Genomic DNA, 23046 nt, shown 5'->3' on the forward strand with positions numbered 1-23046 from the left:
AATTAATGTATTTATTTTTGCACTGTAGGTTTTATTCTCTTCCCAGTCTACCCTCCTACTTTTCCACATACAATGCTTTCTCCTAACCCCAGTGATCCAGTTAATTTATTTCATATATGTGAATGTTATATCTGCATGTACACCATCATGCCAGAAGAGGGCATCAGAACACATTACAGACACTTGTGATCCACCATGTGGCTACTGAGTGTTGAACTCAGGACCTCTGGAAGTGCAGTCAGTGCTCTTAACCACTGCGTCATCTCTTCACCCAGAAGTTATTTAAATATATAGGTATTTACTGGGTACATTCTTTTATGTGTTTGATACAGCACAAGGGATCTTCCAAAAGTCTCAGAGCATTCTCATAAACATGGATTTACTGGTTGTCCTCAGCCACCAGAGATGTGTCCAGGGACAGGTCCTCGATGTCAACAGACTTCACTGGTTCTCATAACAGGATCAACTGCCCCATCTCCCAGAGCACCTCTGAGGCCTGTTCACCCAGAGGACAGCACTAAGCATGCTCAGGAGCAGGGGCAACTCCAGGAACATCAGGATGCAGAAGTAGATGCTGCTCAGAAGAGACCTGTGAGAAACATAGTCACAACACACTCACTTCCCAGAATGCATCACTGATGCCCTGTGCTATGTGCCTGTCTCTTACCCAGGTCTGTGTCCACAGAGATCTATGCAGGAATAATGACAAGGACTGTCTGAATGACCAGTGTCATTGGTTTGTAGTCCAAGAAGTAGCCTGGAGCTGTGGGCCTAACCTGTTCTCTCCAACCAAGACCATGGGCCTCTACCTTTATGCCTTCTAACCAGGAAGGCACCGCCTCTCCAATCCTCGCTCAAAATATTTTCTAACTAGACTCCTCCCACTTAACATTCAGTAACTTTTATTTATTTATATATATATGTGTGTGTGTTTAATTATTTATTTATTTGCATTGTTAGTGCTGTCCTAAAAATCATTATGTAGACCATGATGGCCTTAAATTCATTTGTCTTCATCTCTCAAGTACTTGGTGGCCTGTGCCTCCACACCCAGAGGCTTGTTTATTTTGCATAGATAATAGTGTGTGTGTCCTGAGGTGTATGTATGCAGGTGCACATACATGTGTGTGAATGTGGAGGTCAGAGAATAACCGTGGTAATTTATCAAGAGTCACCACACTGTGTTTGTCTGAGACAGGTCTCACTGTGGAGCTCTGGCTGGGATGAAATTCACAATGGAGTTTGAACTGGTCATTAAGTCATAGAGCTTGATGGGCCTCTGCCTCCCAGGAGCTGGTATTAAAGATGTGAGCCACCACACCTGGCTGTTCAATCTTCTGTCCTGTCAGGATCTCTCACTAGCCTGCCGCTTTCCAGGTAGGCTGTCTAACTCGTGAGTCTCAGGCATCCTCCTGTCTGAGCCTTAGCAGCTCTGGTATTTCAAGTTGGTGCCACCATGCCTGAATTTTCTGTAGGTGATGTGGCTCAAACTCAGATGTTCTTTACCTGTACAAGCTTCTCCCTAGGACCATTTCTCTAGGCTCTGGATGCCTAGAGGAAATGCCTGCTAGACAGGAAGCTAATTCAAGCTCAGAGGGTCTGTATCTGAGTGTCATTTCGGTGTCCTTATATTTGGATAAGCAACTGGCATTATGAGACCCACCCAGTCTTCCTGAGATTGGGAAATGCTGGAAAGGCTTATAAGAGGGAGAACCAAACCCTTGTACCTCTGCTCTCTCAATATGGCCCCTTCTCCCCAATCCAAAGGCCTCAGGGATATCTGTTTCTTACTTAGATTCTGGTCTGGGAGCAGGAATTGTGTCTTCTGAGGTCATGCTAGGCTGAGTGTGCACCGGTGAGGATGTGGTAGGCTCAGGAGTTTCAGTACCATTCCCAGGGCTCGAACCTGTGATTGGAGCAAAGGATTAAACACAAGACAGTTCCCATGGCCCCCACTCTCTCCCCCCCCCCAGGGAAACCTCTGTCACTCTGCCATACACAGGTCCCTAGAGGCCTGCTGGACAGTTGTCCAACAGCCTACCAGCACCATGGCCACACCAAGGCTTGGTCAGGGATTTGCTTCCCACCCATCATGGTGTCCAGTGTCTGGGAGGCACTTGCCAACATGAAGACAGTCTTCTTATAGAGGAGGATTTACACGTCAGTGACAAGACCCTTAGTGGTGCCAGGTGCCATTCAGCCACAGCCACACCTTTTGCCCCCATTATTCTGGGAACAAACATGGGAGTGGGACTCCTTGTCTGCCTAGCACACTCATTCCCAGCATCAGCCAGAAAGGCAACAGGGCAGTCTTCTCTGAGGAATGAGCAGATGGAAAGGTCTAGAAAGGTAAATGCTTGCAGGGCTCTGCAGAGAGGGTCCTGTACTGCAGAGAGCTAGCAACATCCCTGGGATTTTAGTTCCCAGACTTGAGTGTGAAACAACAGTGGGAATTTTAGGGAAACATAAGGGAAGAATCAACACTGAGAAACAGGAACTGGGTGTGGTCATGTATGCTTGCAGGACCAGTACTGACAGGCAGAGACAGGAAGATCAGTTATTCAATGTGAATCCTAAGTGCACAGTGAAGTTGTGGTTAACCTGGGCTACAGGATATCCTCTCCCAAATAGTGATGATGACGATGAGGAGGAGGAATAGGAGGAGGAAGAGGAAGAAGAGGATGAGGAAGAAGAAGCAGAGTAGGAGGAAGAGAAGGAGAAGAAGAACAGTAACAAAAAAAAAAACAACAATAACAACAAAACAATGGTAAAAACTGGGAATAACAGACAGGTTTGATCCCTTCCTTCAGCCCCTGTCAACTCTCCAGTGCTTACAGAGATGCACTGATTTGTGTTCTATAAACATGGGAGATCCCCTTGGTGTAGAATGAACTAAAGACACAGAGAACATTGGGGACAAAGTAGCTGAAAGCCTGTCTTCCATCCAGCTAGGCCCTCGGCCTGCAGAAGGAAAACCTTGGAGGACTTTCTGAGTTTCTTCAGCAGTAAATGGCTCTGGGAAAGGCAGACTCAAGAGAGCTTTTAGGGGCTGAGTGGGTTCCTCAGGGCACTGAGAAACCCAATACACTGTCTAGGCTCCTCCCTCTGTCTCTGCTGGTCGCTCAAAAGTCCCAGAACCTGTGATGAAGCTCCTGCTCCAAGAACCTCCATGGAAGGGGAGTGTCCACTCAGTCTCAGGTCAGAGCTGCCTTTGAGAGAGGGGAGCTGATGTGCCGGGTTACTGTTCTGTATGGGGATGGGGACAGGACCATATGAGACCTGTGAGAGAGGACTGGTGTCTTATCAGGACAGGAAGTCTCAGAGTGCCTGTGATTCAGAGCCTGTCTCTAGAAAGTTTCACAACCGAAACTGTCCATGGTGCACACAGAGAATCTTGAGCAGGGGCAGATGAGGTGGCTCAGTGGGTCAAGGCCCTTGCTTGCCAATCCTGATGACTGGAGTTTTATCCACAAGGTGAAAATAGAGAACTAACACCCAGAATACTCCTCTGACTCACATACGCCATGGGCAAGTCCCTATAAACAAATACATAAACAAGAAAACAAGGAAATTAAATAACAACAGGCACAGGCTCTCTACTGTGCCTGTGTGTACAAGTACACCCATGTACTGGTATACATACACTATCACTCATACCACACACACTCTCTCTGAAGAAGGTGTGAGCTCACACTCTCTGTCCTGAACACCTCATCACCATGTTCTTTACACTAAGGTCCATGACTTCTTCCTACCCAGGAAAAGGCAGGCCTGAACTTAAGCTGCCCTGGCATGAAGAAGGTTTACCTGGGAGCACAGACAACTCAACCTTGAAGTACTTATCAGTCGTCCAGGAGCGATCAAACTTCATAAAGCCATTGAAAAATGGTGTATCCACCGCACACATGTAGGTGCCTGCATCCTCCAGGGTGAGGATCTCCAAGGTCACTGTGAAGGTCAGGTTGTCTGGATGGTCCCTAATGGACACTCGGCCATTCCTGGCTCCTTCCGAGCTTTTGGTATTGACAATGTCGTTGCATTGTAACTTAAGTACTGACAGTCTGCACCAGTATTTGACATTAGTCTTGAATTTCTCCTCATACTGACATGACACGCTCAGGGTCTCCCCCACAGTGCCTGTCACAGTGCTGGGGCCACGCACAGGGACACAACCTGGAAAACACAAACATCCTTTCTGTATCTCACATTTGAATGGGAGGAAGGGCTCCCTTGAGTCGTGCCTTAACAAACCCTCTGGCCTTGAGGAAAATGAGAAATGAGACAGGCTTTGTCAGACCAGGAATCAGGAGGATTTAGAGAGATTATAAAATAGAGATTATGTGGTCATGACAATGATTGTCAGAGGTCATCCTCTCAGTGGGTCCTGGTTCTGTCTCAGATGTGGTAGACATGGCTCTACTGTGCACAGAAACATGGAATCGCCTGTGAAGCTGATGCTGAAAACTCCTGTGTCCTACCCACCACCAATCCCACCCTCCTGCCTTTTCTCTAGGCCAGTCTGCCTGTTGTGGCTACTCTCTCTAACCGCACACAGCCTTTTCAGGCTCACAACAGAAGTTCCCCTTTTCATAGATGTTCCCGACACACCTGCCCCCCCCCCCAGCTCACCTGGGACCCAAGAGAGGAGCAGAGCATAAAGTAGGCTCAAACTTATTATTCTGAGAATCATTTCTTCAGCTCAGCTGTCACCTGCACCCAAAGAGTGCCAAGAGGGGAGAAGGGGCTGTCTCCTTGTAGACAGTAAAATGTCCTCTTGCCTAGTTCTCCTTTATGATTTCTGCTTCCTTGTTTCTGTCTCCCATGTGAGGCTCCAGATGAACAAGTGCAAAAAGAGCTTTGTAGACATTCCAATCCTCAGATGCTTTGATTCTGACTGCACCCAGCAAGTTGGGAGACCATGGCTGAGGGTTGAGGATGCCCTATGTCCCCTAGCTGTCACTGCAGGGCTTCCAGACTCCTGCTAGGGCCATGGGGAGCATTTCCTTTTCTGGTCAAGTTGCCTACCCTCTGTGGCAAGCCACTTCCTGAGTTGACTTGAAAGCTGCCCTTCTCTTACTTTATCTCTGTGACCACAGAGGATCCACCTCCTTCCAAAATTTGGATTATAGGGATCTCTTAGTCCATGGGGTTTTATGGCTACTTCGGGGTTCACACTGCTGGTCAAACTTTCTCTGTGATGGACCCCTCAATCAGAGTTAATCTGGGTGCACAGTTCTCACAAAGGGTCAAAGCTTTCTCCTCTCCCAGCTCCTCCATCTTGTTCTGTTTGGTTTGTTGTTTGTCTGTTCAGTATCTCTAGCCCAGGCTGGCCTATCCTTGGATATCCTTGAACTGATTCTTCTGCCCCCACCTCCTGATGAGAAGTTTGTGTGTCACCACCATCCTTTCCTGCTATGCTCAGGATTGACCCAGAACTACTCTCACAACAGGGAAGCACTCTGCTGACTAATGCACATCACTGGCCATGACTATTTGAGAGAGTATCTCATACTCCAAGCTGGGCTGGAAGGCACCATTTAGCTCAAGCTAACCTTGACCTCACAGAAACCTCCCGTCCCTTGAGCGCCTGGAGTGGATGGGAGGCACTGTGCAGGGCAGCTCCATCTTGTGTGTCTCCTGATTCTGTACCTAGGCATGGACATGATTTGGCGTCGGTGTTGGGTGGAAGAATGAACTAAGGACCTCAGATCTCTCCTTTCTGGTGACTCAGTTTCCCAATACTGGCTGTACATTTTCCTTTGTTGTTGTGTAAGAAAGGAAGAGACTGTGTGTGGAGCCTGGTGGCCCACTTGACCACAGAGGCACCTGCACGCTCTGATCCACAGCAATATCTGCAGGTGGGATGACATTGGTGGGGGACATTTATACTTACGTTTTCCTGTGTTGGACTCGCCTTTGGGTATCCACTTAAAAGAAAAGATTTATTTATTTTATGTATTTGAGTACCGTTGTTTTCTTCAGACATACAAGAGGGCATTTAATCCCAGTACAGATGATTCTGAGCCACCATGTGATTGCAGGGACTTGAACTCAGGACCTCTGGGAGAGAAGTCAGTGCTCTTAACCTCTGAGCCATCTCTCCAGTCTAGGTAGTTACTCTTATTCCACTCACTTCCAAACTGCCTGCAAACACAGGTTCAGATTCATCAACTTTTTATGACAGTTGCTGCCAAAGCAAAACCACAACTCCAGACTTGTCACAACCACACAAGTTTATTTCTTGCTCTCTGAAAAAATGAGTCACCAAAGTCCTAATCTCATGCCCAAGCTGAAAATGTCTCTTGTCCACTGTAGGTGGCAAGAAACCACATGATGGCTCTTACAGCCTCAGTGGGAGGGGCAGGAGATTGTCATATAAACTCACATTTTCATGGGAGTGGGGAGAGAGTGTGGGTTGATATAACACCATTTTCTGCGGTAATCCACAGCTCTCATGATCCAGTGAACCTGAGAATGACCTTGGGGACACAGGTGACAGCAGGAAGGTTAGACAGATGTATTAATGGAAGTTGCTGGGGCCTTTTCCCTTGACCTCTAAGCAGCATGACCATCAAACTGGCTCCCGGAGAAAGCATGTCTATCAGACAGATCCTGGAACTTTCGCCCACAGGAGTACAAGGGACAGTGGCGAGGGGGGTGACAGATTCTATGTGTGGTAGATGGGATACTGTCCCAGTTAATTCAGTCACTAAGCCAGCATCATACTTTTCTTTACACTATGTGACATCTTTCCAAAGAAATAACTTAGATTATCTTTGTCAGAGGTTGTTGATTTTTGTTTGTTTTTAATTAAATTAATTAAGTATTTGACACAGTCTCTCTTTATGCTAGGCTGCTCGCCAACCCTTGATCCTCCAATCACAGCCTCCCAAGTTACAGGTGAATGCCACAACATATTACTATTAATATTATTTTTTCTCTCTCTCAGATAGGTTTTCCCTGTGCAACTCAGCTGACTAAAACAGTCCATGTAGGTCAGGCTGGCCTTGACCTTGTGGCTAACCTCGTGTCTCAAACTCCTGAATTAAGAGGGTCAGGTACATGCACTACCATATTTAGCTGGTTTATTTGTTTACAATAATGAATTTCTGAGGCAGAGAAGGCAGATCAGTAATTAAAAGTTCTTCTAAGTATGAGGAACTAAGATCCATCCCCAGAGTACATGGTTAAAGAGTCAGAGCATGGTGGACATGCATGTAATCCCGTGGCTGAGGAGGCAGAGACAGGTAGATTCCTGGGGCCCATTAGCCAGCCCACCGAGTCATGTCACCCATGAGAGACTGTAAGAGGATGGTGCCTGGGGCACAACACCAGGCTCTCCATCCTCAAGTGCTCGTGTGCCCCACCCATGTGCATGGAAACAGAGTGTGGTGTCCATTAACCTGAGATTCTCTTAGAAGCAGGGCTCAGTTTTTGTGTGTTCTCAGTGCCTTGTTCACCATAGCTGGAGTGAATGAGACCGTACCTTTGACAGCATGCATCAGAGACGGGAAAGATTAGCAACTTATTTGTGTATCCAGCAAAAAGTCTAGTGAGGTAAGTACTACACCAAGTCAGGCTTCCAAGCTTCTGCTGTCTTCCTGTTCTGAGAACTCCCTAGAGCTGACTTCGCCTGCACAGCTAAGATGGCCTTTACTGCAACAGTCGGAGAGAGGTAGGGAGTGGACTGCAAGCAAGCTCTCTATGCAGGCCTGGGGGCTGATTCACACTCACCCATACATGTCAGGCCACAGAAACAAACAGAGCCACAGAAACACATGCAGTTGCTATGGGGAAAAGAGGAAACTGAGAAGATAATGTCTTCTAATGGGCACATGCTGAATGCTACCCTGCAGCTTGACGCAAGAAATCCCAAAAGGGGAACGGCCTTCAGATACCAGAAGAGGAAGTTTGTAGACACATCAAGTGCTGATCACTGCAACTCTATGGTTACAGACACATTCTTGAGGTGCCTAGTAGGGCTCCTCTGGACCTGTGGCATGTCCTTATGTCTGTTTCTTCAGGTTCTTCTCTTATAATCAGGATTCTCTATGGAGCAGGATGGAGGCGGGTCCCGGAGCTGATGCCTACTCTGGTCTGGATGGCAGACTGGATGAATAGAGGGAAGATAAGAAGGGGTAGAATACAGGTATTCATCCCTTTCTGCTTTCTACTTGTGGACCCAATGTGAGCAACCATCCTCATATCCCACTAACCTGCCTTTCTACTATGGTGGACTAATTTTTTTTTAAAAACCATTAGCCAGAATAAACCTCTCCCTCTTTAAGCTGCATTTGTCTCATTCTTTACCACAGTAATGAGAAAAATATTACTGACACATGGTCTCTGAAGAAAGAAAGGAAAGATGGCGGTGTTGCTGCATGCTTTTAGTCCCAACACCAGGAAGGTAGAGGCAGGTGGAGCTCTGGGTCTGAGCCTAGCCTGGTCTGTGGAGCAATTTCCAGGATAGCCAAAGACACACAAACATACTCTCTCTCTCTAAAAGAAAAGTAAAACAAAATAAACAATAAGAACAAAAATCCCAAGAAAATAAAAAGAACTAAAAAATGATAAAGAGAGCAACAAGTTATTTGTATACTCATAAGTTTTGTCAATTAATTACAAACTGGAGAACACTGTAAGAAAGAACCTTTAATGAGTCATTTCTTCCACCAAATGGACACGGTGGGCAGATCCTTGAGGATATTTTCTTGACTGTTAATTGATGGATAGATATGACGCCATTCCCGAGTCTGTGGTCCATGCTTGTATAAGAAGGCAGGCTGAGCAAGCCAGTGAGCAGTGCCCTCCATGGCCTCTGCCTCAGTTCCTGCCTCCAGGTTCCTGCTGAGCTCCTGCACCCTTCCTTCAAAGAGAACTGTGCCATGGAATGTCAGCCAAGTAAACCTGTTCCTCCCAGCATGGTGGCTTGGCTCAGGGTCTCATCAGAGCAACAAAAAACAAACTAGGGCAGACAGATGGACAGACAGACAAGCTTATCTTTCCATTTGACTGAAACATGGGTTGGCTCATCTCTATTTGTGAACCACCGAGACTCTTCACCTCATGACCCAGCCCAGCATGTATCTTGGTCCCCTTCCCCCACTATCCTCTTTCCTGCTTCCTATGTTTAGACTCAAAAATACAAGCACCAGCTTCTCTTTACATGGTCCTTTTTAGACTTAATTTGGGTTTTAGTTATTTGAGACAGAGTTTGTGACAGTGGACAGGGCCACAAAACAGAAGAACTGGTAAGGTCATAGCAAGTTTAGAACTCTGACAAATCTTATAATCTAGAAGAGCAGGAGTTCCAACTAGCTCCTGACAAGTTTCCTGTCTTTGACCACGTGTGTGACCATGACACCCCACTAAGAGGATCATGACAGCCAGTTACATAGCATAAAAACCTTGAGGTCTCCACGCTAGTAAAGTATCTAGGCCAAGATTGTTTAGCCTGCACATTCCTTCCAGCAAAAGGTGTTTAATCTCTGTTTCACCCTGCCTAAGGCATATGCATTCACATCTGCCATGAATAAAACAGTTTGGATAAGCAAGGACTATCTCCTTCATCCATGACTGTTGAGGGGGGAGGCCTTCATCAATCAGAGCCATGCCAATTCTCTCCTAGAGTCCCCTCCATATTCCTGGTACTCACTCAGAACTAAGCAGGCTCACAATCCCCACATCTAAGGCTCAGTGTGGGTATGTGGGGGACAGTGACTACCATCCCCGAGTCTTTTTTGTTTCCAGTGGCACTTGGGTGCACAAGAGTTTGAGAACCACAGCATCTGTCGCAACCCCAAATCACTTGGAAAATCATGGGCTGAGCCCCTTGTCCTAAACTGGCTTTCTTCTTTACTTAGCAGTGTGTTGGTTGTCAGGCATCCCAATGGTGAGAAAGACCTTTTGCCTAACACCTCCCCATTGTGTTTCCCCTTCCCTGTGTGTCTCAACAGCCTGTGTTCTCACACCCCAGCAGCAAGGTAGAAATGTCGACAGACAACAGACTTCTTACTATGTAGCCCTGGCTATCCTGGAGCTTACTTCATAGTCCAGGCTGACCCTAGACTCGCAGAGATCCTCCTGCCTTGGCCTCCTGAGTGCTGGGGTTAAAGGTGTTCACCTCCAGCGTCTGCCTCATTTCATGGCTGTTGAGTAGATTGTTTTGCTTCTAATGTACAACATTTTGGTTTTTGTTAATGTCACAAATGAAAGGCCATAGTGATGACTTTCAGGATCAATATCCCCCTGATTTGGGTCCTCCATTGCGCTTACTGCAGTTTGCTAGTATTTAGTGCCCTTGTGACACACATAAGCTTCATTAGGGTAGGCATTCTACACTCTGGTTTATATCAGGTCTTGGCACTCAGTAGGCTCTTAAGAAATATTTGTTGAATTAGAGTAATCTGTTCATCATTCTGCCTTTATTATCAACTCGAATGGCCAATTTAAATTTATTATGGAGTGTATTTCTCTATCAAAACCAACCCAGGGACTGGAAAGCTGTCTCCATTAAGTAGTTGTTCTACCAGAGGACCTGGGTTCAATTCCCTGTACCCATATAGGGTCTCACATCTGTCTTAACTCCAGACCCACGGAAGCTGGTGCCTTCCCCTTGCCTATGTGGGGCACTGGACATGTACAAGCTACACAGACATGCATGCAGACAAATGACCCATACACATAAAATAAGTGAACAAAAATTACAGGAGGAAGCAAAAAAAAAAAAAGTTCTATTGTTGCAGAGGTCCTAAGTTCCGGTCTTAGCATCTACCCCAGGTGGCTCACAACCAGGAATTTGCACCGAACTCCCATGGACATACCAACATAGAAATACATACACCTTAAAAATGATGATGATGGTGGTGATGATGGTAATGATGATGATGTTAATAAACCTTTTTGGAAAAACATTCCAGGATCTTTGGAGATGTGCAGAAGTCAAGGTTCCTTATGCTCTTCCGTAGGACCAGGTTTAATTCCCACCATTGATATAGCAGCTACAAGCATCTGTAACTTACTCTCTATGGCTCCTTCTGGACTCTGTGAGCAGCAGGCTCACATTTAGTGCCAGACAAACAGGCAGTAAAGCACACAAATATAAAAAATAAGACATTTTAATAACAAAAAGAAACTCATCCCATGGTCACCTGGGAGTCCCAAAGCTGCAGCCTCAGGTGTCCAGCGAAGCTCGAATCCAAGTCAGCTGCGGAATCTCTGCTTCTCTCCTTCCTTCCCTTCTCCAGAATCTCAGCTTCCTTCTGCCCTCCCCCTCCAGAATCTCAGCTTCCTTCTGCCCTCCCCCTCCAGAATCTCAGCTTCCTTCTGCCCTCCCCCTCCAGAATCTCAGCTTCCTTCTGCCCTCCCCCTCCAGAATCTCAGCTTCCTTCTGCCCTCCCCCTCCAGAATCTCAGCTTCCTTCTGCCCTCCCCCTCCAGAATCTCAGCTTCCTTCTGCCCTCCCCCTCCAGAATCTCAGCTTCCTTCTGCCCTCCCCCTCCAGAATCTCAGCTTCCTTCTGCCCTCCCCCTCCAGAATCTCAGCTTCCTTCTGCCCTCCCCCTCCAGAATCTCAGCTTCCTTCTGCCCTCCCCCTCCAGAATCTCAGCTTCCTTCTGCCCTCCCCCTCCAGAATCTCAGCTTCCTTCTGCCCTCCCCCTCCAGAATCTCAGCTTCCTTCTGCCCTCCCCCTCCAGAATCTCAGCTTCCTTCTGCCCTCCCCCTCCAGAATCTCAGCTTCCTTCTGCCCTCCCCCTCCAGAATCTCAGCTTCCTTCTGCCCTCCCCCTCCAGAATCTCAGCTTCCTTCTGCCCTCCCCCTCCAGAATCTCAGCTTCCTTCTGCCCTCCCCACTACACTTGGAACCAACTGCTTATTTGGCATATGTCTTAGTCAGAATACCAGTCAGTACATCATCTTTCTGACCTTATCTTAAAGCTCAAAATTGGGAAGAAGCTGCAAAACTTAACAAAAGGTGGAAGGAGGATCTAGAAGGAGAAGTCAGTGGTGAAATGACTCTTTGAGTCAACCGACACCAAACACCTTCACTTCCAGCCCTGCAAACCAAGTAATGGTTGATGGAGACTGTAAAATGTTCTCTGATTGCACATCTGTGCCGTGGAATGTGCACACACAATCTGTAAACACCATCACACACACCACACACACACACACACACACACACACAGAGAGAGAGAGAGAGAGAGAGATAGAGAGAGAGAGAGAGAGAACTTTTTTTCCTAAGGGCAAGATTCTGAGTAGAGTAAGATGGGACATGGACTATCTACAAACACACACACACACACACACACACACACACACAAAACACAACACACACAGAGGTAATTCTTTCCCCAAGGACAAGACTCTGAGAAGATTCTGATGGGAGAGGAACATGAATTATCTTTGCTGAGTCTGGGGATACTGTTGTTTGTAAATGGAGGAGCCATGAGATGGGACCTCATGGTTGCCACCAATTTATTTATTACCTCTTATTTTCAGCCTCCCAGGTCAGGGGGACTGTAGCCCTGGGCACTTGTAAACACAAGGCTTAGGTGTTGGTTAGAAAAAGTCTATTCTAGGTTTTGGTGAGAAGAAACATGTCATGGTGGGGTGGGGGTGATGACCAGGACTCACAGGAAATCTCATGTCCACAATGGCCATGGGGTTAACTTTTGGGGTGTCCTCACCAAGATATTATGACTGTCGATGATGACTGGGGAACCTGTGCATATTATGATGTCTGCGCTAACTTGGTTATGCTGGAGCTTTGGATGGTGTCCTCATAGAAAGGAAAATGACAGAGCAGTCCCATCAAACACATGTAGAGGACAGAACCAAGCTTGTGCAGCTGTGGGACAGAAGAGTCATGCTAGCCTAAGATCACATTTGGGCTTCCATTCTCTGAGTACCATCGGGCAACTTGCCTGTGTTTGCCCCCGATGTTGGAGGTGAATGAGATGGGCTCATGAACTGTGGTCTTTGCGTGAGAGCAAGGGTGTCTGACAGAGATAGGTGTCTGTCTGCCTCACATTTCAGCTCAGGGACGTTCACCCCAGAAGATGCAGAAAAAGATCTATGTTCCTGTCACAAGCAAATCACAATGAGTTCTGGGTATCTCCACTGCTGGGGCAGATTTTCAAGGGCACAGCTGGACACTCACAGCAGGAGAGGAGGAAGAGGGCCATGCCCACTGGCCTGCCAAGAATAGCAAAGCGACCAATGACGAAAGTTGCCAGCAAGGCAGCAAGTTGAGTAATAAGAAAAGGAGAAACTGTGTAGGGAAGGAATTCACTCAAAGCAGAAAGGGTGGGGCTAAGCCCCAGGACTGCTTGCAGAAGGGAGAGTAAACATAACAAGTGTGTGTGTGTGTGTGTGTGTGTGTGTGTGTGTGTGTGTACTGGGGTGACAGACACATCCCAGAAAGATTAAGGTTCAGACACACAAAGAGAAAATGCTTCCCTCTTTAAATTTTTATTTTATTATTTTAAAAATTCTTACAGAGCCTCACAGGTATGGTCAATGAATTTTAGTCACTTCTGCTATTACCCTCCCTTGTCCCCTTGTCCGCCTTCCCGTCCCCACTTCCTTTCCTCCTGTCCCCACTTCCTTCCTCCCTTTCTTACTTCCTACTTCCTCTCTTCCTTCCTTTTATTTCATTCTTTTATTTTTCTTGTCCCCTCCCCCACGACCACATTTCTCTGTGTAGCCCTGGTACTTGCTGTGTTTCACTGTGTGGTCCTGGAACTCACTCTGTAAACCAGGATGTAAATCTTGAACTGAGAAATCCACCTGCCTCTGCCTCTTGATTATTGGAATTAACAGCTTGTTCCATCTCTGCTCTAATGAGCCCCTCAACTGATTACATGTCATGTGGTGTGTGTGTGTGTGTGTGTGTGTATGTGTGTGTGATGTGTGTGTGTTTGTGTGTGTGTGTGTGTAGGTGGGTGGGTGGTTGTGTGTGTGTGTGTGTGTGTGTGTGTGTGGTGTATGTGTGTGTGTCCCACTGATTTTAAGTGGGATTGCTTGTCTGAGCATGGTTGGTTGGAAACATGGGCAACTGATTGGCAGCTATACCACAAAGCAAATGAAATCTGTCCTCTCAACAGAGGCAGACTCACTAGAGCCCAACAGGTCACCAAGGAGAAGATGTTGTCCTGGGGACCCTTGTCACACAATGTGGGAGTGTGCTCTTGTTAAATGTGAGCTTGGCTCTGGCCATCAGTGTCCAATGGAGGAAAAGACTGTGTTGTGCTGCAGAACTCAGCATGGCCGAGGCTGGTGGGTAAAAACAACTATTTTCCCCATGAACATTTACCTTTGAGGCTCTTGGCTTCATCTGTGGACTTTAGTTGGGTCTTCCTTATTTTGGAGCTTATATGTGGAGGGTGTCTAAGTAACTAGACATTTGATAGATGCTTTTGAACGATAGGGACAGAGTTTAATGGACTGGTGGTGAGACCTTCACTGGAGGGGTCCTGCGGTGAAGTAGGTTTGTGACTTGAGAGGCCAGCGGCCCTCATGCATCTAACTCCCCATTTGGTCTCATGGTCAGGGAATCTGAGTCCAGGGACCAACATCAAGCTAAAAGTTGCGGACTTGTGATAGTGGCACAGATCCTAGGTCAACTTCTCTATCCATGTTTGCAACAGGCAGAGTTACTTACCTGTGTCTCATCCATAAGTAAACGAACTCCAGTGTGAACATGACAAATTTTATGACACTTGGTGAGGCCACATTTTCCCAGATATTTTGGTCAGTCACCTGGCTGGTGGCCCACAGACTTGATTTTACCTGTGTCCTCTGAGGAACTGGGGCCCAAGAATGAAAATTGACCTTTTCTGTTTTTCCTACTTCTTTGGAAGCCATCGGTGGAACATAGGCCCAGGTAGGCACTGTGAGATGTTCTGAGAGATGGGGACAGGAATGGTTTTCAGAACTCAGCTGTCCCTGTAATAGGAGTGGGATTAGTCTGAGTCTAGGCCCACAGCACCTCAGAGCCACACTACTTAATAGAAATATTCTTTTCCAGACTGCAGAGAGGTAAAGCACTTGCCTTCCATGCAAGTACAAGGACATGAGTTCAATCCCTACAACCTCCAGGGTTTGTTTCTTTTTAAGGGAGGGCAGTTGTGTGAGCTTGTAATGGCAGAATGGGGTGGGGCAGGTAGATTCCTGGAGTTCTCTGGCCAGTCATGTGGCTGACTTGTCAAAGGTCTAGGTCAATGAGAAATCCTGTCTCAAACAATAATGGAATTACACCTGAAGATGTTCTTCATATCAACATCTGCCCCCACAATGTATACACACATAGACACACATACACACACACTCATACACACACACACACACACACACACACACACACGAGAGAGAGAGAGAGACAGTGAGACAGAGAGTCAGAGACAGTTTATTTTCCATCTCCTGAGAAATGTTTCTCTCAGTCCTGGGCATCGGAACTATGGGTCTTCACGAGAAGACTTTGTCTCCCCCAGAAGGTCTCTGAAGCCTGCTCACCCAGAAGACCAACTGAGCATGCTCAGGAGCAGAACAGCACTTGGAAGGAGATGCTGCCCAGCAGGGACCTGCAGGAAACAAAGGAGGCAGGAAGTAAGCTGCCACCTTGCCAGATGGCTCAGCCTTCCTGGTGTCAGTATCCTAGTCCTCAAGGACCAGACAAGGACAAGCCTGAGATGGTGCGAGGTCAGTCTCTCTGCAAGTGCAGGGCTGGTCATGATGCCTGAGGACAAGCTCTCACCCAGGAAAGCTTTACTAGATAACCCAACACCAGGCCGAAGGCTTCACTGCTCCCTCGCCTTTGACCTATCTTCTGCTCCATTCATCCCCAAGATGATCCTGCCCACCCTCATCAGCACAGAGTGTTAGGAGGCTGGGGACAAACTACATCTTGCAATGGTTGTTGGCTGATTCCACTCTGTCAGTGGATCAAGACTGGTATCACTGATCTTTGTGTCCCTTTAGTGTATATCCTGTGGGAATCATGAACAGTATTAAACCCCTTTCCCCACCTCCCTGACCTATTCTATTCCTTTCCCAGATCTCCTCTCTCTCCTTGGACCATCCTTGCTTTCTCCTTTGGCCCAAGAGCAGGCCATCCTCAGCTCGTGGAAAGTATCTACAACTGCAGATACTCTGAGTCACAGGATAGCCCAAACACATTTCTGGATGGACCATCCCCTCTAATGTCCAGAAATGTTTCCAAGGACTGAGCTCTCTCCGTGCTTCATACTCTCTTGGATCGACATTTCTCAGGATCCCTGTTCTCTCTGTCACTTGATAACTAACATTCCATCCACTTGCAAAACAAGCAATAAAAACACTTCCAAAGCACTAGCAGAGAAAGACATTTTTGTTAAGTAATAACCCTTGAGAGAGTTTATAAGGTGGGATGCTCTGAAACATGTTTGTGTAACTTAAGGTTTAGGGAGCAGAAAGAACACAGTAGAAAGGGTAGGGGACTAGATGAGACCTGAGGGACAATTCTCAGGAGAAACCAGCCTATGCCTAAGTTTAGCTTGTGGCTTATCTGTGTCCTTGACCTGGAGACTTGACTCCAACAGGCTGTGATGAAATTAGGCCAAGGTAGCTCTACAGTGCTGGGATTCCTCTAAACACCTTCAAGAGTGACATGCATCATAAGGGCACAGCACAGTCCTCAGTTTCCTACTTCTCCTCTGCACTGTGTAGACCCCTGTATGGTTTGTATATGCTTGGCCTAGGGAGTGGCACTGTTAGAAGGTATGGCCCTGTTGGAGTAGGTGTGACCTAGATGCCTAGAAGTCAGGATTCTGCCAGCATCCTTCAGATGAAGATGAAGAACTCTCAGCTCTTCCTGCACTATGTCTGCCTGGATGCTGCCATGCTCCCACCTTGATAATGGACGGAACCTTTGAACTTGTAAGCCAGCCCCCAATTAAATGTTATCCTTATATGAGTTGCCTTAGTCATGGTTCAGTAAAACTCTAACTAAGACAACTCCCTACACTGGTTCTTGGCAGAACTGGATAGAAACAATGAGATTTATTTATAAGCTGGGTATATATCCCATCCCAGTAACTGATTGGAGAGGGTTCGCTTCTAAGTCAGTGAAGACCCAACAGTGGCACTCTGCCCTGCCCTCAGTCTCCTGGCATTTGGGTGAAGATGTTACCTTCCTGCAGCTGAGGTTTAGAAGAGAAGTCTTGGTATACTAAAAGGTAAACAGACTGGGGAGTCCACCTCCTTTTACATGAGTATCCACCATCCCAAGTGTTTCTATAGGATAGTTACTGAAGTTAGCAAATAAAATTACACCGAGGACAGGCCAATTTGGTATTCAGATAAATGAATATAGCCATGTTAAATAATGCTTGGGATATAGTTAGGCAAGAAATGATTGGTTTTCCTGAATCACGGGATTCCTGAACATTTTGTGTTTTATTGGGAGGCCCTCTCAGGGGAGAGGCCACACCACAATCCTCAGTTTCCCACTCCTCCTCTGCACCGTGTGAACTCCCGGAATGTTTTATATATGCTTGGCCAGGTGCAGTTCTGCTTACCAGATGAAGGGGCTGCTCCGAGTCACTCCATCTTTGACAGTGTTCTGCAGGGTTGGTGGTGTGGTTGTCAGGACCGTGGATGTGTTTGTCTGAGCCGTGGGTGTGGTTGTCAGAACCAAGGTTGTGGTTGTTAGAACCATGGGTGTGGTTGTCTGAGCCGTGGGTGTGGTTGTCATTGTTGTAGTTGAAATAACTGGGGCTGAAGATGCAAAGAGAACATGGTTCAGTCCTGTGGTTAGTCCCGCTCAGGCATGGCCTGAAGTTCTTTTCACTAAGAATTAAGGGGCTCAATTTCCAGTCACCATTCTAAATTTCTTTTTTTTCTTTTCTTTCTTTTTTTTTTTTTTTTTTTTTTTTTTTTTTGAGGCAGACTTTCTCTGTGTAGCTCTAGATTATTTAGGACTCACTCCATAGACCAGGCTGGCCTCAAACCCAGAAACCTGCCTACCTCTGCCTCCCTAGTGCTGGAAATAAAGGTATGAATGGAGAAACTGAGTCAAGCAAGCACCTTTGACATTATCTCCTGAATTTCCAGCATTCAAAAAGACAAGAGCTAAGTAGGTCTTCTTTTTTGCTTTCTAAAGTAAGATGTAGCCATTTATGTCACTGCACCTGAACCTGTGGCAGCCCCTTTGTGACTGGTTAAGAGGGAAAGGCAGAGACTCTGGAGCAGCAGTTAAAAGATCAGGCTGCTGGATCAGAGAACCAGAAGGCTGCTGGGAATGTGTGCTCTGAACGCCATGCAGAGGGGGTTCTGGTGAAAAGGAGACCTCTCTCGGACACTCGAATAAAGGCCGTCCTTGTGTCCTTGTCCAGAGGCATGCTGGAAGAGTGAACTTCAAGGTGATCAATCAGAACACCTAGGAAAGGGGACCACAAAAGAGCAAAGCGCCCAGGCTGCAGCGCGGTTCTCTTAATGGCTTATCGCCAACTGAGAGCAGAGGGATCATTTGAAGAGAAAGCTTACTAAAAAGAAAGCAGAGCTGGATAGACAGAGAAGGAGCCACCGGGACCTAATGAGAAAAGATTTTTCCAGAACAATCTCTGGCCAAGGAGATTACAGCTCATAAACAGATGGTGCTGGTGTTGAATCCTGGCACTAAGAAGGATTCCTTGAGGTGACCCCCAAAAAAAAGCCCCAAGGCTGCATGGGAACTGTAGTTTGCTGGCAAAGAAATCCTGAACTTCAGCCATGATTCTGAGGGGCAGGATGCAGCCTCACAAGCAGCAGGCCTTGGCAGCAGGATTGTCAAGGCTCAGAGAACTAAGCTTCGGAGTCCCGGAGGCTCTCACCACCGCTGAAGAGGAAACCCAGTGAGACCAGGAAGAAGGCTGCCTTTAAGTTCGAGTCTCTGTGGAAAGTGTCTCAGATGATGTGCCTCAGTGTGGTAGCCAAGCCACAGTGGAAACCCAAGGAGAAGACTCAGCCCATGAAGACTAAAGCAGGGCCGGAGGCCAGCAAAGCCCCTCAGGAGAGAAGGTAACTTTGAGGGCTGCAATTAGATGTTTGCTTCATCGGCTTGGCTTCCGCCTTTGGCTCATTAACCATCACTTGTCCATCCATATGTCTGTCCACCTCTGTATCTTACAGAAGTGTAACTTAGTGTAACTTGTTTTGAAACTCCAGGCTCACCTCTGCAAGAGGCTGACAACTATCTCAGATGAGGACTTGTGAACCTATGCTGGGATAAGTTAAGGCTTTGGGATTATTCAATGGTGTGTGTGTGTGTGTGTGTGTGTGTGTGTGTGTGTGTGTGTGTGAAGGTTGTGAGTTTTAGGAGTTGGTAAGAGCTAGGGATTGAATGCTGCAATTTGTTCCCCGAACTCAGTGCTGGCATCTCTTTCTGTAAATATTTGCTAAGGATATAAGAGGGTAAAACTGAATCAGACTATGGTGTTTAGAAAGGGACGCTTGGGAAATGGTTAATTAAGGTCGTTAGATTAGAGACCTAATGACTGAGTCCCAGTAGTGTTGTTAGGGGTAGGGAGAAGAGACTATACACATAGTAATGTAAGGCTTCCCACCAAGTTGTGCTACTGTCCAAACCACTGACATTTGGATTCCTAGCTTCTCAAACTGTCAGTCAGATAAAATAAAGCTACATTTTATAGGGAAAAAAAGGTGTGTACCATCATGCCTACCACATTAATTCTTTTCTAAGGAAAGATGATGTACAGAGGAAAATAAACATAAACACAACTCTCCTTGAAAACTGGCATACTTCAGAGTGTACTCATTGCTGCCTGGTGTACGATACGCAGAGAAACTTCAGGTTTGCGTATTTCATTTCTTAGAAAATAGTCAAGTATATGTGTGTGCATTCAAGTATATGTGTGTGCATTCAAGTATATGTGTGTGCATGCTTCCTTGTGTCTTCTATGTGTACCATGTGCTTGCAGTACCCTTTGGGGCCAGAAGAGGGCCGCAGAGCCACTGGAACTGAATTACAGGTGGTTTCAAGCTACCAAGTAAATGCTAGAAATGAAATCCAGTCTGAAGAGCAGCCAGTGCTCTTAATCACTGAGCCATCTCTCCAGCTCCAGATTTGTCTATTTGCTTTGTTGTAGTTGTTTAAAGCAAGACATAAGTTTGATCCTTATTACTCTATCTTGCCCAGAAGTAGAGGTTTAGCGGCTTTATTTATGTTAAAGGGAACGGGGGGTCTCACCATGGGAGTTTAGCTCAGTGGTAGAGTGCTGGACCATATGAGATTCAGAGTTCAATTCCCAGATCTTTAGGAGTGAGGGTATCTAAGACACATGTACGGGGACCAGGAGACAAGACTTACCCACTTCACCCTCTATTTCGTAGAAACCAGGACCAAACAGTGTAGACTCTGTTTATCTTTCCTAGTAAGACTTTTACAAAGGCTGCTGATCCCTCACCCCAACCAGGATTTTCTGGGATTTTTTTTCTTACCCGGGTCAATGTTCACATTAACTTTAAACATGGGATCATTTCCAGATTTTGTAATCCCACACCAGTAAATGTCAGCATCGCTCGACCTCAGATTCTCCATGGTCACTGTGATGGTGAAGTTTGTCTGGTTATCCCAGATGGACACACGGTTCTTCTTCACCAACTGCTCTGATGAGTCAGTTTCAACGAGAATCTCACATGATCTCCAATCAGCTCCTCTGCACCAGTACTTGCTGTAATCCTGGTTCGAGGTATATCGGCACTGCACTGTCAAGGAGCCCTGCTCCCGACCGCTCACCTCCTCTGGACCTGTGATTGAATCCTCAGCAGTAGAGCATCCTGGAAAACACAAACCCGTGGACCACTGATCTCCTCCTCCAAGGGCAGGGTACAGGGCCCTGTGCCCAGTAGAGTTCATGAGCTGAATAACAACCAGTGAAGGGTTTCCCTTTTCCTAGGACAGATCATCACCATTATCCTATTGGTTAAGCCTCAAAAGTAAAAAGCAAAACAACAAACAACAACAACAAAGAATAAAAAACAAAGAAAACAAAAAATAAATAAATAAATAAAAAGAAATGCAGAAGAGCCCAGTTACAGCTCTCAGAAGATAAAATGGTGACAGTGATCAATCATGGCTGGAGCAGAGGAACTGTGAGAAGGCCAGGTCCCCTGGACATGATCCTAGCTCCATTTTGGTACCACTGACCCTGAGGAGGTTCATCTGAAGAAGTCACATCACCTGACCACACGGAAGCCATTTTTGGTTTTTCCTACAGTCTCTGGGATAAATGCCTTGGAGGTTGACCAAAATGACACCAGCCAGTCTGATTTCTGGGTGTTCCAGGCCCACAGCACACAGACCATTTTTGGTCCTGTAGGTCCAAGTAATCTGAGTCCAGAGCTCCTGATAAGGACTGAGGATGCAGCACCTTTGGTGAGGTGCTTACACAGCACGAACACAAGAAACAAGTACCAAATGCCTGCTGTGAAAAAGGGATAAAAGATCTGGAGAGATGGCTCACTGGTTAAGAGAACTGGCTGCTCTTCCAGAGGTCCTGAGTTCAAATCCCAGCAACCACCTGGTGGCTCACAACCATCTGTAACAGGATCGGATTCCTTCTTCTGTTGTATCTGAAGACTGTTACAGTGTGTAAATATACAGTGTATGTGTATGTATGTAAATATATGTGTATGCACATTTATATATATTTCTTATATATATGTGTGTATGAAATATATAAATATTTCCAAAAGAAAAAATATGAAAGAATCGTTTCAGGGTATTAGCTTCAACACCAACAACTAAGTATATCCCTAACTCCACAGGTAAGAAAACAAAAATTGTTGAGTGTAATTATTTTAAGTAAAAGGACCCAACCAACAGCATGGAGAGCCAGCGTACAGTGTGGGAGAAAATATTTTCAAACTATGGGATTTACAGGTGGAAAGCCAAGTGAGGTAGGGTGTGTGTAACACAAAAGGCAGGAGGGTGTGGAGATGATTGGCAAGTGAGTCTGTGAGCTCCACGTGCAGTGGGAGCCCATGTCTAAACAAACATGGCGGAGAGCTAGAGAAAGGTACCCAGTGCCAGTATGTGGCTTCCACATGTATGTGTGCACCCATGTGTGCAACTAGCCACACACACCAAGATTTACACATACATACAACAGAGAGACACATTTTTTTCCTCAAACGGAACAGTGGTTGTCAGCCTGGGAAGGGTGTTAGGAAAGAAAGGAGAGTGCGCACAGCATAGAGGGAGAGTTGTTAGGGCAGCGGGGTCTGCCATTTGACAAGAAAGACAACTTCTAGTGTATGATCCAATTTCAAAATATGGTTGACTACTGAATATTTCTCAAAGTCTCATACAGAAGATTTCTTCAAAGTGACAAATGGCTTTGATGAAAGCCCAGCTACCCTGATTTGATTCTTTTGTCCTGTACATACATGTACATACATGTTCAAATGCCATATTTTACTCCTTCAGGTTTTTCCCTTTTTGAAACAGGCATTCAAAATGTGGACCTGGCTGACCTTGAAGTTACAGAGGCTCACCTACCTCTGCTCTCTGAGTGCTGGCATTAAAGGCAATCACCAGCACTCCTGGCCCCTGTAAGTATTAATTACTGTGTCAATTACAAATCAAAATGTAACTGCAGATGAGGCTGCATGCTAAAAATCCCAAGTTCAGGGTCATCCTTGACTGTGTGGGCCAAACATAAAACTAAAAATACATTTTAAAGAGATTTACTTCATCACTCATTCACCAGCTTTGTGCACAGCTAAAGTTTAGTATCAGACTAGGGAAAACTTTGTTTTGTTTTTTCATCTTTTTCTCTTTTAATTTGGTTTTAGTTTTTCTTCAATACCCACAGAATCCATCAGATGCCTAAAATTTGCTTAGTACTTGGGAGTGTACTTCAGTGAGTCTCTGGTAAATGACTCAGCTGGTTTTCCCGAACCCAGAGCAGACCATCTGTGTCAACCTCACCACTGACATGGAAGTGTCTAAAGCCCCAGTTACTTACCAGAGAAGAAGAGGAAAAGCAGAGCTGAGAACTGCCACAT

General features: G+C 46.2%; 1 protein-coding gene across 1 annotated transcript; it reads right to left on the minus strand.

The window, feature by feature from the left end:
- Positions 1-167: 167 nt before the first annotated feature.
- LOC308425251 (CMRF-35-like molecule 4) lies at positions 168-23046 on the minus strand (the record flags this gene model as incomplete). Its single annotated transcript, XM_080922471.1, has 8 exons — positions 168-589; positions 1792-1906; positions 3808-4173; positions 6134-6144; positions 6386-6468; positions 17693-17754; positions 20476-20814; positions 23007-23046. The coding sequence occupies 8 exons, from the start codon at positions 23044-23046 to the stop codon at positions 463-465; spliced, it is 1143 nt and encodes a 380-aa protein (XP_080778597.1). The 3' UTR covers positions 168-462.

The sequence above is a fragment of the Micromys minutus genome (assembly GCF_963924665.1).
Source record: "Micromys minutus genome assembly, chromosome: 10".
NCBI lineage: Eukaryota > Metazoa > Chordata > Mammalia > Rodentia > Muridae > Micromys > Micromys minutus.